Consider the following 14,862-nt stretch of genomic DNA (forward strand, 5'->3'; position numbering starts at 1 on the left):
TGTGTTGAACATTTTGATTTGAATGATCTGGCTCGGGGAAACCCACAGGACAACAAAAAACTATGACGGCAACAATCTCTGTCTCTGTCAATAACAAATACAGTCATGGTTGGTAACTACAATTCACTCGAAAGCTAAGGCACTCTGGGAAATATGCTAAATAACATTTTAAAAATAGGCTGTGTGTTAATTTAACACTGAAAAGTGTGCATGTGACCAATAAAATGTGAGTTGTATTAAGTCAAATTAAGTATTGCATAAGTGTGGTGCTGAACTAAGGTTGTGTTGACTTGAACTTCCTGTCTTTTTGAAAGTCGTTGAGTGCAGTAGAGACCTGGTCACTTCCTGTTTCTCTTCCAGTCTATTATCTTTGTGTGAGTCTGAGTTGTGTATCTGTTGTTACCTGTGTGCAGAGCTGGACCAGCAGCTTGGCAGCGTTGGGGCTGTTGGAGGCCAGACAACCCACAGCCGTACTGAGATAGGCCAGACAGGAGATAGGTTTGCTGGCCTTGGTGGCCCCGCGGGGCCGCTCTGAGGCCCCTGATCCAGATGTGGGGCTGGTGGAGAGGCCGGCTCGCCCCGCTGCAGCCAGACACATCAGTCTGACCAGGGTCCTGATGTCTGTCAGACCCAGAGACTCCAACCCTGCTGCCAGGCTGCAGCTAGAACCACTGAGAGAGAGGGAAAGGGGGACAGAGAGGGGAGGGAGGGAGAGAGAGGAGGGGAGAGAGAGGGGGAGGAGGAGAGAGAGAGAAAGGGGGAGAGAGAGGGAGAGAGAGAGGGAGAGAGAGGAGGGGAGGGAGGGACGAGGGGAGGGAGAGAGAGACGAGGGGAGAGGAGGGGAGAGAGAGAGGGGGGAGAAAGGGGGAGGGAGAGAGAGGGGAGGGAGGGAGGGAGAAAGGGGAGAGAGAGGGGAGGGAGAGAGAGGAGGGAGAGGAAGAGAGAGGAGGGGAGAGAGAGGGGGAGAGAGAGAGGGGGGAGAGGGGGAGAGAGAGAAAGGGGAGGGAGAGAGGAGGGAGAGGGAGAGAGAGGAGGGAGAGAGAGAGGGGGAGAGAGAGAGGGGGAGAGAGAGAGGGGGGAGAGAGAGAAAGGGGAGGGAGAGAAAGGGGGAGGGAGAGAAGGCCATACTCATAAACATACAGTAGTTGCAATGCAGTTCACCCTTATACACTGACACCAACTAAACACAGTGGGACATGAGATGAATGGAGAGAGATCGAAACAGAGAGACAGACGGAAAGACACCAGGGAGACAGAGAGAGACAGAGACAAAGAGAGACAGAGAGAGAGAGAGAGAGAGAGAGAGAGAGAGAGAGAGAGAGAGAGAGACAAAGACCAACACATTATCCAGTCCTACACACAGTCCTACACCTAGTCTACACACAGTCCTACACATAGTCTACACACAGTCCTACACATAGTCTACACATAGTCCTTCACATAGTCTACACAGTCCTACCACTAGTCTACACCTAGCCTACAACCAGTCCTACACCTAGTCTACACAGTCCTACACCTAGTCTACACACAGTCCTACACATAGTCTACACATAGTCCTTCACATAGTCTACACAGTCCTACCACTAGTCTACACCTAGCCTACCACCAGTCCTACACCTAGTCTACACAGTCCTACACCTAGTCTACACACAGTCCTACACATAGTCTACACAGTCCTACCACTAGTCTACACCTAGCCTACAACCATTCCTACACCTAGTCTACACAGTCCTACACATAGTCTACACACAGTCCTACACCTAGTCTACACATAGTCTACACAGTCCTACCACTAGTCGACACCTAGCCTACAACCAGTCCTACACCTAGTCTACACACAGTCCTACACATAGTCTACACACAGTCATACACCTAGTCTACACAGTCCTACACCTAGTCTACACAGTCCTACACCTAGTCTACACAGTCCTACACCTAGTCTACACCTAGTCCTACACCTAGTCTACACACAGGTCTATACCTCGTCTACACTTCGTCTATACCTAGTCTACACCTAGTCCTACACCGGGTCTACACACAGGTCTACACCTCGTCTACACCTAGTCTATACCTAGTCTACACCTAGTCTACACACAGGTCTACAACTAGTCTACACCTAGTCTACACCTAGTCTACACCTAGTCTACAGACAGACCCACCTGACAGAGAGTAGAGACAGGGCTCTCATCACCATGGTCCTGGCCAGGAGGACCTGCGCTGCAGAGGTCACTCTCCTCAGAGCCATGACCCTGTCGTGGGGGTTCTCCAGCGCTGCGGCCTGCTCCCCCAGAGTCACCCTGCCCGAGGAACTGTTCTCCACCGCGCCCTGGCAGCCTGGGAAACACACGCAGACACTTGTTGAAGTTGACGCACGATGTAGAATTACAACCCCACGAAATGGACGTATAACAGGTGATCACTGAACCACATTACAGAGAGGACCAGACACATCTAAACCACATTACAGAGAGGACCAGACACATCTAAACCACATTACAGAGAGGACCAGACACATCTAAACCACCCACATTACAGAGAGGACCAGACACATCTAAACCACATTACAGAGAGGACCAGACACATCTAAACCACATTACAGAGAGGACCAGACACATCTAAACCACATTACAGAGAGGACCAGACACATCTAAACCACATTACAGAGAGGACCAGACAGATCTAAACCACATTACAGAGAGGACCAGACACATCTAAACCACATTACAGAGAGGACCAGACACATCTAAACCACATTACAGAGAGGACCAGACACATCTAAACCACCCACATTACAGAGAGGACCAGACACATCTAAACCACCCACATTACAGAGAGGACCAGACACATCTAAACCACATTACAGAGAGGACCAGACACATCTAAACCACATTACAGAGAGGACCAGACACATCTAAACCACATTACAGAGAGGACCAGACACATCTAAACCACCCACATTACAGAGAGGACCAGACACATCTCACCCACATTACAGAGAGGACCAGACACATCTAAACCACATTACAGAGAGGACCAGACACATCTAAACCACATTACAGAGAGGACCAGACACATCTAAACCACATTACAGAGAGGACCAGACAGATCTAAACCACATTACAGAGAGGACCAGACACATCTAAACCACATTACAGAGAGGACCAGACACATCTAAACCACATTACAGAGAGGACCAGACACATCTAAACCACATTACAGAGAGGACCAGACACATCTGAACCACATTACAGAGAGGACCAGACACATCTAAACCACATTACAGAGAGGACCAGACACATCTAAACCACATTACAGAGAGGACCAGACACATCTAAACCACATTACAGAGAGGACCAGACACATCTGAACCACATTACAGAGAGGACTGGACACATCTAAACCACATTACAGAGAGGACCAGACACATCTAAACCACATTACAGAGAGGACCAGACACATCTAAACCACATTACAGAGAGGACCGGACACATCTAAACCACATTACAGAGAGGACCGGACACATCTAAACCACATTACAGAGAGGACCAGACACATCTAAACCACATTACAGAGAGGACCGGACACATCTAAACCACATTACAGAGAGGACTGGACACATCTAAACCACATTACAGAGAGGACCGGACACATCTAAACCACATTACAGAGAGGACCAGACACATCTAAACCACATTACAGAGAGGACCGGACACATCTAAACCACATTACAGAGAGGACCAGACACATCTAAACCACATTACAGAGAGGACCAGACACATCTGAACCACATTACAGAGAGGACCGGACACATCTAAACCACATTACAGAGAGGACCAGACACATCTAAACCACATTACAGAGAGGACCGGACACATCTAAACCACATTACAGAGAGGACCAGACACATCTAAACCACATTACAGAGAGGACCGGACACATCTAAACCACATTACAGAGAGGACTGGACACATCTAAACCACATTACAGAGAGGACCGGACACATCTAAACCACATTACAGAGAGGACCAGACACATCTAAACCACATTACAGAGAGGACCAGACACATCTAAACCACATTACAGAGAGGACCGGACACATCTAAACCACATTACAGAGAGGACCAGACACATCTAAACCACATTACAGAGAGGACCAGACACATCTGAACCACATTACAGAGAGGACCGGACACATCTAAACCACATTACAGAGAGGACCAGACACATCTAAACCACATTACAGAGAGGACCGGACACATCTAAACCACATTACAGAGAGGACCAGACACATCTAAACCACATTACAGAGAGGACCGGACACATCTAAACCACATTACAGAGAGGACTGGACACATCTAAACCACATTACAGAGAGGACCGGACACATCTAAACCACATTACAGAGAGGACCAGACACATCTAAACCACATTACAGAGAGGACCGGACACATCTAAACCACATTACAGAGAGGACCAGACACATCTAAACCACATTACAGAGAGGACCGGACACATCTAAACCACATTACAGAGAGGACCAGACACATCTAAACCACATTACAGAGAGGACCGGACACATCTAAACCACATTACAGAGAGGACCAGACACATCTAAACCACATTACAGAGAGGACCAGACACATCTAAACCACATTACAGAGAGGACTGGACACATCTAAACCACCCACATTACAGAGAGGACCAGACACATCTGAACCACATTACAGAGAGGACTGGACACATCTAAACCACATTACAGAGAGGACCAGACACATCTAAACCACATTACAGAGAGGACCAGACACATCTAAACCACATTACAGAGAGGACCAGACACATCTAAACCACCCACATTACAGAGAGGACCGGACCCATCTAAACCACATTACAGAGAGGACCAGACACATCTAAACCACATTACAGAGAGGACCAGACACATCTGAACCACATTACAGAGAGGACCAGACACATCTAAACCACCCACATTACAGAGAGGACCAGACACATCTGAACCACATTACAGAGAGGACCAGACACATCTCACCCACATTACAGAGAGGACCAGACACATCTAAACCACATTACAGAGAGGACCAGACACATCTAAACCACATTACAGAGAGGACCAGACACATCTGAACCACATTACAGAGAGGACCAGACAGATCTCACCCACATTACAGAGAGGACCGGACACATCTAAACCACATTACAGAGAGGACCAGACACATCTAAACCACCCACATTACAGAGAGGACCAGACACATCTAAACCACCCACATTACAGAGAGGACCAGACACATCTAAACCACCCACATTACAGAGAGGACCAGACACATCTAAACCACATTACAGAGAGGACCAGACACATCTAAACCACCCACATTACAGAGAGGACCAGACACATCTGAACCACATTACAGAGAGGACCAGACACATCTGAACCACATTACAGAGAGGACCAGACAGATCTCACCCACATTACAGAGAGGACCGGACACATCTAAACCACATTACAGAGAGGACCAGACACATCTAAACCACCCACATTACAGAGAGGACCAGACACATCTAAACCACCCACATTACAGAGAGGACCAGACACATCTAAACCACCCACATTACAGAGAGGACCAGACACATCTAAACCACATTACAGAGAGGACCAGACACATCTAAACCACCCACATTACAGAGAGGACCAGACACATCTAAACCACATTACAGAGAGGACCGGACACATCTGAACCACATTACAGAGAGGACCAGACACATCTAAACCACATTACAGAGAGGACCAGACACATCTCACCCACATTACAGAGAGGACCAGACACATCTGAACCACATTACAGAGAGGACCAGACACATCTAAACCACATTACAGAGAGGACCAGACACATCTGAACCACATTACAGAGAGGACCAGACACATCTAAACCACATTACAGAGAGGACCAGACACATCTAAACCACATTACAGAGAGGACCAGACACATCTAAACCACATTACAGAGAGGACCAGACACATCTGAACCACATTACAGAGAGGACCAGACACATCTGAACCACATTACAGAGAGGACCAGACACATCTAAACCACCCACATTACAGAGAGGACCAGACACATCTGAACCACATTACAGAGAGGACCAGACACATCTAAACCACATTACAGAGAGGACCAGACACATCTGAACCACCCACATTACAGAGAGGACCAGACACATCTAAACCACATTACAGAGAGGACCAGACACATCTGAACCACATTACAGAGAGGACCAGACACATCTAAACCACATTACAGAGAGGACCAGACACATCTCAACCACATTAAAGAGAGGACCAGACACATCTGAACCACATTACAGAGAGGACCAGACACATCTGAACCACATTACAGAGAGGACCAGACACATCTAAACCACATTACAGAGAGGACCAGACACATCTAAACCACCCACATTACAGAGAGGACCAGACACATCTAAACCACATTACAGAGAGGACCAGACACATCTAAACCACATTACAGAGAGGACCAGACACATCTAAACCACATTACAGAGAGGACCAGACACATCTGAACCACATTACAGAGAGGACCAGACACATCTAAACCACATTACAGAGAGGACCAGACACATCTCAACCACATTAAAGAGAGGACCAGACACATCTGAACCACATTACAGAGAGGACCAGACACATCTGAACCACATTACAGAGAGGACCAGACACATCTAAACCACATTACAGAGAGGACCAGACACATCTAAACCACCCACATTACAGAGAGGACCAGACACATCTAAACCACATTACAGAGAGGACCAGACACATCTAAACCACATTACAGAGAGGACCAGACACATCTAAACCACATTACAGAGAGGACCAGACACATCTAAACCACATTACAGAGAGGACCAGACACATCTAAACCACATTACAGAGAGGACCAGACACATCTAAACCACATTACAGAGAGGACCAGACACATCTGAACCACCCACATTACAGAGAGGACCGGACACATCTAAACCACCCACATTACAGAGAGGACCAGACACATCTAAACCACATTACAGAGAGGACCAGACACATCTGAACCACCCACATTACAGAGAGGACCAGACACATCTAAACCACATTACAGAGAGGACCAGACACATCTAAACCACATTACAGAGAGGACCAGACACATCTAAACCACATTACAGAGAGGACCAGACACATCTGAACCACATTACAGAGAGGACCAGACACATCTAAACCACATTACAGAGAGGACCAGACACATCTCAACCACATTAAAGAGAGGACCAGACACATCTGAACCACATTACAGAGAGGACCAGACACATCTGAACCACATTACAGAGAGGACCAGACACATCTAAACCACATTACAGAGAGGACCAGACACATCTAAACCACCCACATTACAGAGAGGACCAGACACATCTAAACCACATTACAGAGAGGACCAGACACATCTAAACCACATTACAGAGAGGACCAGACACATCTAAACCACATTACAGAGAGGACCAGACACATCTAAACCACATTACAGAGAGGACCAGACACATCTAAACCACATTACAGAGAGGACCAGACACATCTAAACCACATTACAGAGAGGACCAGACACATCTGAACCACCCACATTACAGAGAGGACCGGACACATCTAAACCACCCACATTACAGAGAGGACCAGACACATCTAAACCACATTACAGAGAGGACCAGACACATCTGAACCACCCACATTACAGAGAGGACCGGACACATCTAAACCACCCACATTACAGAGAGGACCAGACACATCTAAACCACATTACAGAGAGGACCAGACACATCTAAACCACATTACAGAGAGGACCAGACACATCTAAACCACATTACAGAGAGGACCAGACACATCTGAACCACCCACATTACAGAGAGGACCGGACACATCTAAACCACCCACATTACAGAGAGGACCGGACACATCTAAACCACCCACATTACAGAGAGGACCAGACACATCTAAACCACGTTACAGAGAGGACCAGACACATCTGAACCACCCACATTACAGAGAGGACCGGACACATCTAAACCACCCACATTACAGAGAGGACCAGACACATCTAAACCACATTACAGAGAGGACCAGACACATCTAAACCACCCACATTACAGAGAGGACCGGACAGATCTCACCCACATTACAGAGAGGACCAGACACATCTGAACCACCCACATTACAGAGAGGACCAGACACATCTGAACCACATTACAGAGAGGACCAGACACATCTAAACCACATTACAGAGAGGACCAGACACATCTCACCCACATTACAGAGAGGACCAGACACATCTAAACCACCCACATTACAGAGAGGACCGGACAGATCTCACCCACATTACAGAGAGGACCAGACACATCTGAACCACCCACATTACAGAGAGGACCAGACACATCTAAACCACCCACATTACAGAGAGGACCGGACACATCTAAACCACCCACATTACAGAGAGGACCAGACACATCTAAACCACCCACATTACAGAGAGGACCAGACACATCTAAACCACATTACAGAGAGGACCAGACACATCTAAACCACCCACATTACAGAGAGGACCGGACAGATCTCACCCACATTACAGAGAGGACCAGACACATCTGAACCACCCACATTACAGAGAGGACCAGACACATCTAAACCACCCACATTACAGAGAGGACCGGACACATCTAAACCACCCACATTACAGAGAGGACCAGACACATCTGAACCACATTACAGAGAGGACCGGACAGATCTCACCCACATTACAGAGAGGACCAGACACATCTAAACCACATTACAGAGAGGACCAGACACATCTGAACCACATTACAGAGAGGACCAGACACATCTAAACCACCCACATTACAGAGAGGACCGGACACATCTAAACCACCCACATTACAGAGAGGACCAGACACATCTAAACCACCCACATTACAGAGAGGACCGGACACATCTAAACCACCCACATTACAGAGAGGACCAGACACATCTAAACCACATTACAGAGAGGACCAGACACATCTAAACCACCCACATTACAGAGAGGACCGGACAGATCTCACCCACATTACAGAGAGGACCAGACACATCTGAACCACCCACATTACAGAGAGGACCAGACACATCTAAACCACCCACATTACAGAGAGGACCGGACACATCTAAACCACCCACATTACAGAGAGGACCAGACACATCTGAACCACATTACAGAGAGGACCGGACAGATCTCACCCACATTACAGAGAGGACCAGACACATCTAAACCACATTACAGAGAGGACCAGACACATCTGAACCACATTACAGAGAGGACCAGACACATCTAAACCACATTACAGAGAGGACCAGACACATCTAAACCACATTACAGAGAGGACCAGACACATCTGAACCACATTACAGAGAGGACCAGACACATCTGAACCACATTACAGAGAGGACCAGACACATCTAAACCACATTACAGAGAGGACCAGACACATCTGAACCACATTACAGAGAGGACCAGACACATCTGAACCACATTACAGAGAGGACCAGACACATCTAAACCACCCACATTACAGAGAGGACCAGACACATCTGAACCACATTACAGAGAGGACCGGACAGATCTCACCCACATTACAGAGAGGACCAGACAGATCTAAACCACCCACATTACAGAGAGGACCAGACACATCTGAACCACATTACAGAGAGGACCGGACAGATCTCACCCACATTACAGAGAGGACCGGACAGATCTCACCCACATTACAGAGAGGACCGGACAGATCTCACCCACATTACAGAGAGGACCGGACACATCTAAACCACCCACATTACAGAGAGGACCAGACACATCTGAACCACATTACAGAGAGGACCGGACAGATCTCACCCACATTACAGAGAGGACCAGACAGATCTCACCCACATTACAGAGAGGACCAGACACATCTGAACCACATTACAGAGAGGACCAGACACATCTAAACCACATTACAGAGAGGACCAGACACATCTAAACCACATTACAGAGAGGACCAGACACATCTGAACCACATTACAGAGAGGACCAGACACATCTGAACCACATTACAGAGAGGACCAGACACATCTAAACCACATTACAGAGGACCAGACACATCTGAACCACATTACAGAGAGGACCAGACACATCTGAACCACATTACAGAGAGGACCAGACACATCTAAACCACCCACATTACAGAGAGGACCAGACACATCTGAACCACATTACAGAGAGGACCGGACAGATCTCACCCACATTACAGAGAGGACCAGACAGATCTAAACCACCCACATTACAGAGAGGACCAGACACATCTGAACCACATTACAGAGAGGACCGGACAGATCTCACCCACATTACAGAGAGGACCGGACAGATCTCACCCACATTACAGAGAGGACCGGACAGATCTCACCCACGTTACAGAGAGGACCAGACACATCTGAACCACATTACAGAGAGGACCAGACACATCTGAACCACATTACAGAGAGGACCAGACACATCTAAACCACCCACATTACAGAGAGGACCAGACACATCTGAACCACATTACAGAGAGGACCGGACAGATCTCACCCACATTACAGAGAGGACCAGACAGATCTAAACCACCCACATTACAGAGAGGACCAGACACATCTGAACCACATTACAGAGAGGACCGGACAGATCTCACCCACATTACAGAGAGGACCGGACAGATCTCACCCACATTACAGAGAGGACCAGACAGATCTAAACCACCCACATTACAGAGAGGACCAGACACATCTGAACCACATTACAGAGAGGACCGGACAGATCTCACCCACATTACAGAGAGGACCGGACAGATCTCACCCACATTACAGAGAGGACCAGACACATCTAAACCACCCACATTACAGAGAGGACCAGACACATCTGAACCACATTACAGAGAGGACCGGACAGATCTCACCCACATTACAGAGAGGACCAGACAGATCTCACCCACATTACAGAGAGGACCAGACACATCTGAACCACATTACAGAGAGGACCAGACACATCTAAACCACATTACAGAGAGGACCAGACACATCTAAACCACATTACAGAGAGGACCAGACACATCTGAACCACATTACAGAGAGGACCAGACACATCTGAACCACATTACAGAGAGGACCAGACACATCTAAACCACATTACAGAGAGGACCAGACACATCTAAACCACATTACAGAGAGGACCAGACACATCTAAACCACATTACAGAGAGGACCAGACACATCTAAACCACATTACAGAGAGGACCAGACACATCTGAACCACATTACAGAGAGGACCAGACACATCTAAACCACCCACATTACAGAGAGGACCAGACACATCTGAACCACATTACAGAGAGGACCAGACACATCTGAACCACATTACAGAGAGGACCAGACACATCTAAACCACATTACAGAGAGGACCAGACACATCTAAACCACATTACAGAGAGGACCAGACAGATCTAAACCACATTACAGAGAGGACCAGACACATCTAAACCACGTTACAGAGGACCAGACAGATCTCACCCACATTACAGAGAGGACCGGACACATCTGAACCACCCACATTACAGAGAGGACTGGACACATCTAAACCACATTACAGAGAGGACCAGACACATCTGAACCACATTACAGAGAGGACCAGACACATCTGAACCACATTACAGAGAGGACCAGACACATCTAAACCACATTACAGAGAGGACCAGACACATCTGAACCACCCACATTACAGAGAGGACTGGACACATCTGAACCACCCACATTACAGAGAGGACCAGACAGATCTCACCCACATTACAGAGAGGACCAGACAGATCTGAACCACATTACAGAGAGGACCAGACACATCTAAACCACATTACAGAGAGGACCAGACAGATCTCACCCACATTACAGAGAGGACCAGACACATCTAAACCACATTACAGAGAGGACCAGACACATCTGAACCACATTACAGAGAGGACCAGACACATCTAAACCACATTACAGAGAGGACCAGACAGATCTGAACCACATTACAGAGAGGACCAGACACATCTAAACCACATTACAGAGAGGACCAGACACATCTGAACCACATTACAGAGAGGACCGGACAGATCTCACCCACATTACAGAGAGGACCAGACACATCTAAACCACATTACAGAGAGGACCAGACACATCTGAACCACATTACAGAGAGGACCAGACACATCTAAACCACATTACAGAGAGGACCAGACACATCTAAACCACATTACAGAGAGGACCAGACACATCTGAACCACATTACAGAGAGGACCAGACAGATCTCACCCACATTACAGAGAGGACCAGACACATCTAAACCACATTACAGAGAGGACCAGACACATCTGAACCACATTACAAAGAGGACCAGACAGATCTCACCCACATTACAGAGAGGACCAGACACATCTAAACCACATTACAGAGAGGACCAGACACATCTGAACCACATTACAGAGAGGACCAGACACATCTCAACCACATTACAGAGAGGACCAGACACATCTCACCCACATTACAGAGAGGACCAGACACATCTAAACCACGTTACAGAGAGGACCAGACACATCTAAACCACATTACAGAGAGGACCAGACACATCTGAACCACATTACAGAGAGGACCAGACAGATCTCACCCACATTACAGAGAGGACCAGACACATCTAAACCACATTACAGAGAGGACCAGACACATCTGAACCACATTACAGAGAGGACCAGACACATCTAAACCACATTACAGAGAGGACCAGACACATCTGAACCACATTACAGAGAGGACCAGACACATCTCACCCACATTACAGAGAGGACCAGACACATCTCACCCACATTACAGAGAGGACCAGACACATCTAAACCACATTACAGAGAGGACCAGACACATCTGAACCACATTACAGAGAGGACCAGACACATCTAAACCACGTTACAGAGAGGACTGGACACATCTGAACCACATTACAGAGAGGACCAGACACATCTAAACCACCCACATTACAGAGAGGACCAGACACATCTGAACCACATTACAGAGAGGACCGGACAGATCTCACCCACATTACAGAGAGGACCAGACAGATCTCACCCACATTACAGAGAGGACCAGACACATCTGAACCACATTACAGAGAGGACCAGACACATCTAAACCACATTACAGAGAGGACCAGACACATCTAAACCACATTACAGAGAGGACCAGACACATCTGAACCACATTACAGAGAGGACCAGACACATCTGAACCACATTACAGAGAGGACCAGACACATCTAAACCACATTACAGAGAGGACCAGACACATCTAAACCACATTACAGAGAGGACCAGACACATCTGAACCACATTACAGAGAGGACCAGACACATCTGAACCACATTACAGAGAGGACCAGACACATCTAAACCACCCACATTACAGAGAGGACCAGACACATCTGAACCACATTACAGAGAGGACCAGACACATCTGAACCACATTACAGAGAGGACCAGACAGATCTAAACCACATTACAGAGAGGACCAGACACATCTAAACCACATTACAGAGAGGACCAGACACATCTAAACCACATTACAGAGAGGACCAGACACATCTAAACCACGTTACAGAGAGGACCAGACAGATCTCACCCACATTACAGAGAGGACCGGACACATCTGAACCACCCACATTACAGAGAGGACTGGACACATCTAAACCACATTACAGAGAGGACCAGACACATCTGAACCACATTACAGAGAGGACCAGACACATCTGAACCACATTACAGAGAGGACCAGACACATCTAAACCACATTACAGAGAGGACCAGACACATCTGAACCACCCACATTACAGAGAGGACTGGACACATCTGAACCACCCACATTACAGAGAGGACCAGACAGATCTCACCCACATTACAGAGAGGACCAGACAGATCTGAACCACATTACAGAGAGGACCAGACACATCTAAACCACATTACAGAGAGGACCAGACAGATCTCACCCACATTACAGAGAGGACCAGACACATCTAAACCACATTACAGAGAGGACCAGACACATCTGAACCACATTACAGAGAGGACCAGACACATCTAAACCACATTACAGAGAGGACCAGACACATCTGAACCACATTACAGAGAGGACCAGACAGATCTCACCCACATTACAGAGAGGACCAGACACATCTAAACCACATTACAGAGAGGACCAGACACATCTGAACCACATTACAGAGAGGACCAGACAGATCTCACCCACATTACAGAGAGGACCAGACACATCTAAACCACATTACAGAGAGGACCAGACACATCTGAACCACATTACAGAGAGGACCAGACACATCTGAACCACATTACAGAGAGGACCAGACACATCTCACCCACATTACAGAGAGGACCAGACACATCTCACCCACATTACAGAGAGGACCAGACACATCTAAACCACATTACAGAGAGGACCAGACACATCTGAACCACATTACAGAGAGGACCAGACACATCTAAACCACGTTACAGAGAGGACTGGACACATCTGAACCACATTACAGAGAGGACCAGACACATCTAAACCACGTTACAGAGAGGACTGGACACATCTAAACCACGTTACGGAGAGGACCAGACACATCTGAACCACATTACAGAGAGGACCAGACACATCTGAACCACATTACAGAGAGGACCAGACACATCTCACCCACAT

At 47.4% G+C, this 14,862-nt stretch overlaps 1 protein-coding gene across 1 annotated transcript in view; it reads right to left on the bottom strand.

Annotated features, from left to right (window-relative positions):
* Positions 1–349: 349 nt before the first annotated feature.
* LOC127918865 (probable E3 ubiquitin-protein ligase HERC1) overlaps positions 350–14,862 on the bottom strand; it is a 32,557-nt gene continuing 18,044 nt past the window's right edge. The window contains exons 4-5 of the mRNA XM_052502140.1: positions 2,160–2,334; positions 350–671 (exon numbers count right to left, since the gene is read on the bottom strand). Of these exons, the coding sequence (XP_052358100.1) occupies positions 365–671; positions 2,160–2,334 (482 nt within the window). The 3' untranslated portion in view covers positions 350–364. The remainder of the gene's footprint in view (positions 672–2,159; positions 2,335–14,862) is intronic.

This window comes from Oncorhynchus keta, unplaced genomic scaffold, assembly GCF_023373465.1.
Source record: "Oncorhynchus keta strain PuntledgeMale-10-30-2019 unplaced genomic scaffold, Oket_V2 Un_contig_15123_pilon_pilon, whole genome shotgun sequence".
NCBI classification, from domain to species: Eukaryota; Metazoa; Chordata; class Actinopteri; order Salmoniformes; family Salmonidae; genus Oncorhynchus; species Oncorhynchus keta.